General features: G+C 45.4%; 1 protein-coding gene across 4 annotated transcripts in view; it reads left to right on the top strand.

The window, feature by feature from the left end:
* The window catches only part of LOC103354035 (alcohol dehydrogenase 1-like), a 24,590-nt gene that overhangs the window by 10,222 nt on the left and 10,423 nt on the right, over positions 1-3,945 (top strand). Inside the window, exons 1-4 of one of the 4 annotated variants that reach the window (XM_008277270.1) lie at positions 2,143-2,280; positions 2,480-2,567; positions 2,794-3,013; positions 3,195-3,299. The exons of 2 other annotated variants lie outside the window; for them this stretch is intronic. In XM_008277270.1, the coding sequence (XP_008275492.1) occupies positions 2,190-2,280; positions 2,480-2,567; positions 2,794-3,013; positions 3,195-3,299 (504 nt within the window). In that variant the 5' untranslated portion in view covers positions 2,143-2,189. Of the gene's footprint in view, positions 1-2,142; positions 2,281-2,479; positions 2,568-2,793; positions 3,014-3,194; positions 3,324-3,945 lie in introns of those variants that run through there. One more of the 4 variants, XM_008277271.1, reaches the window with a different exon arrangement.

Here is a 3,945-nt window from a genome sequence, read left to right as displayed (position 1 = left end):
CATGTCTGACACAATGCCCATCTGAATTCATCCACTCCACACTGTTGATGTCTTCTTTTCTGGAAGTGTGTGTTGGGAATCGTCTAAAGGTCTGCTCTCTCATGGCCTCCTCCTGCAAGCACAAACCTCACACCATCCTGACAAGCCTGGAAGGTTTTGTCTTTTAAGGTTGTACGTCTGGCACAGTGCCTGTCTCCAGTCTGTGATTGTAAATGGATGAAAACTTGCTCTGTCTTTGTCTTAATGTTGGTTATGACTGGTAAGCGGTAAATGGTCCGCACTTAAATAGCTCCCTTCTACCTTACTGATACTCAGAGTGCTTTATAATGTGTTTCTCATTCATCCATACATTATTGCACCAATGGTGAAAGAGCTGCAAGGTGCCTGCCTGCCATAGGTAGCAACCTGAGCCACAGCCTACAGGGCGGCTGCTTTTTGCAGATGACATGGTACTGTTGGCTTCATCAGACCACGACCATCAGCACGCACTGAAGCAGTTTGCAGCCAAGTGTAAAGCAGATGGGATGCAAGTCAGCATGTCCAAGGCCAACGCTGTGGTTCTCTGCCAGAAACCACTGGATGCTCTCTGGGTTGACGGGGAGTTGCTTCCCCAAGTGAAGGAGTTTAAGTAACTTGGGATCTTGTCCATGAATGACAGGAAAATGGAGCATAACATGGACAGGCAGCTTGGTGCAGCATTAGCAGTAATACAGGCATTGTACCAGACCATCTACATTCCAATCCTAACAATGAATAAACGAAGCAAGACTAACTTGACAGGGGGGAAATAAACTTGAGATCTGTCCTCCACTGGTTAATCTCCTACTTGTCAGGGAGATACTTCAGAGTATCACAGAAGGGAAAAGTGTCCGAGCCACACAGCCTATCCACAGGGATCCCTCAAGGTTCAGTGCTCTGCCACCTCCTCTTCTCAATATACACGACCTCACTAGGTGCAATAATGCACACCCATGGTTTCTCATACCATTGCTATGCTGATGATACCCAGCTCTTTCTGTCGTTACCCCCAGATGACCACACTGTCTCTTCTGCCCGGATCTTATTATGCCTTGTAGATATCTTGGCATGGAGGAAAAACGTCGCCTTCAACTCAACCTCTCCATGACTGAGCTCCTTGTCATCCCAGCAAGTCCCTCCATACAACAAGAAATCAACATTGAGCTTGAATCAACTCAACTCAAACCCACAAAATCTGCCAGAAACTTGGGTGTCATGATTGATGACCATGGCTCATGTGGCCTCTGTTGCTCGGTCGTATCAATTTGCCCTGTACAGCATCAGGAAGATCAGACCCTTCCTGTCTGAACATGCAGCACAATTCCTGGTACAAGCTGTCATATTATCACACATTGACTCCTGCAACTCCTTACTGGAGTTGCAGTAGTCACTGCCACCGCCGACACTGATGATGGGAACACCCGCTCACTGCTGCCCGTCAGACTCAGCAGCACCAGCCCCCATTCCTTGGCCTGAATACTCAGCTAACACTCGTCCTCCCCCCCGGCCGCCGTGGAAGCGGTACTGTGACCGCTAGCCTAAACACCTAAACTGGGTTCAGTAACCAAACGCTGCCTGTGCGTCCCGCCCCTCACCGGAACGAATACTCACCAACCACTACCCTCCCAACTATTCGGGATATTGGCCATTTATTGGGCCAGGTATCCGGAGAACAGAAATTTCTATTTGGACCAGCCTTACTTAAAATATCACTGTTTTCGCAAATCGAGCAGACTTTTCAGTTCTGGTCAGCAACCTTTTTATAATTTATTTTTTATCCCCAAATTCATGAAAAATAAGGACGGAGATGTTAGCCAACACACTCTGATGAAGCACTAGGCATAGGTCACTGTGGACATGCTCCTTACCTTGGGATGTAACACTTCTGCTGATATTTGGCTGAACATATTGACATTAGCATCCTACATTAGAACAGCTAAAGACAGAGTTCAATCCATTCATTACACTTCAGATCTTTACGTTTTGGAAAGCCTGCACCTCTGTCTAAACTTTACCTGTTCACAGTAAGGGTTGAGTAAATGATATACACAAGACACAATATCCATTTGTTGAAATGAATTGTCTGTGTTTTCGTTGTGTGTTTGTTGTCTTTTGTGCAGATTGTGACAACTGGGGTGTGCCACACAGACCTGTACCACTTGTTTGAGGGTATGAATAAAGATGACTTTCCGATTGTCCTTGGCCATGAGGGAGCTGGTATCGTAGAAAGCGTTGGTCCAGGTGTCAATGAATTTCAGCCAGGTCAGTTAAAGCTTACAACCTCACCTGTTTAGTTTGTGTAGTGGCTCATGTTTCTCTTTCTGTGTCAGACGGGGCAATGAGAAGACCAAAGACTGTGCAACTCAGTCCAGTTTAAGAAGAAACTGTTTCACATTTGTATTCTTGTAAGTTAGTTAGTTACTTAGTTCATTTAACATGTCAAACTGGTTTTGTCTTTCAGGAGACAAAGTCATCCCTCTGCCTTTCCCTCAGTGTGGAAAATGTCGCTTCTGTAAAAGTCCAAAGACCAACCAGTGTGCAGAAGCACGGTGAGCGCTTTTATTTCTCATCTCTTCATTTCATTCATTTAAGATGTGCTCATAGGGTTATAGATGAGTGTGGTGATGTATGATCCATTTAAGGACCATGTCTCTATGTGTGACATAGTACTCACTATGTACATAAAACAACTTTCTGAAAATGGCACAGAATTTATCCAGTGCAAAGATGCATATTGCAAACATTTCTAATCACTGTAATACATTTTCTCTTCAGGAATACAGATTCCAGTAATATGAGGGCACCACAAGATTCCAGGCTTACCTGTAAGGGGAAGAAGGTGCTGCAGTTTTTTGGAACCAGCACCTTCTCACAGTACACTGTGATGAACCAGATGGCTGTGGCCAAGATCGATCCTGCAGCTCCCCTGGACAAAGTCTTCCTCCTGGGCTGTGGGATCTGCACTGGATATGGAGCAGCAGTTAATGATGCTAAGGTGTGTATGTTTGACCGCTGGATGGTCCCTTAACATGTGTTCATACCCACATCACATATTTGTAAGGTCAAGTATCTGACCTGAAACATTGTGTCTATGGCTCCAGGGTAGTTGGGGAGGTTTAGTGTTTATCAGTGTACAGAGGAATGAAAAATCCAACTCCTCGTCGCTTTCTCTTCAGGTTGAACCAGGATCCACATGTGCTGTGTTCGGTCTGGGAGCTGTGGGTCTGGCTGCAGTCATGGGCTGCAAAGCTGCAGGAGCAAAGAGGATTATAGCTGTTGACATCAATCCAGAGAAGTTCGAGAAGGCCAAAGTCTTTGGTGCTACTGACTTTGTCAACCCTAAAGATCACAATAAACCCATCAATGAAGTGCTGTCTGAGATGACCAATGGGGGAGTGGACTATTCCCTGGAGTGCATTGGGAATGTGGAAGTCATGGTGAGGCAGACGTGTTTATATATATTTTAGAACTGAACAGTTGTGTTTGCGAATCCACTGACTTTGTGCTGTTCCTCCATCCAGCGCAGTGCTTTGGAGTCTTGTGTCAAAGGTTGGGGTGTTGCTGTAATTGTTGGCTTTACCAACAAAGATGACTTTGCTGCCCGTCCCATTCAGCTCATTGCTGGACGTACATGGAAGGGATCCCTGTTAGGAGGTGAAACAAACATAATCATCTACACCAACCAATGTGACTGTCCTTACTGTTATCATTGGTCATTGTTTATTGGATGTTAATCCCAAATCATTTCATCTGTATAAGAATATTTGCTGATTCGGCTTAGGACTGGGAAAGGCACCCAAGTTGTATTTGCCTCATTAGGAAACGTGCACTGTAACATTTGTGGTTCCATGATCCATCCATCCATCCATTATCAATACACCGCTTAATCCTCACTAGGGTCGCGGGGGGGCTGGAGTCTATCCCAGC

The sequence above is a fragment of the Stegastes partitus genome, unplaced genomic scaffold (assembly GCF_000690725.1).
Source record: "Stegastes partitus isolate 25-593 unplaced genomic scaffold, Stegastes_partitus-1.0.2 Scaffold93, whole genome shotgun sequence".
In the NCBI taxonomy this organism is placed as follows: domain Eukaryota; kingdom Metazoa; phylum Chordata; class Actinopteri; family Pomacentridae; genus Stegastes; species Stegastes partitus.
The sequence above is the reverse complement of the archived record's forward strand: the minus strand, read 5'-3'. Positions and strand labels throughout refer to the sequence as shown.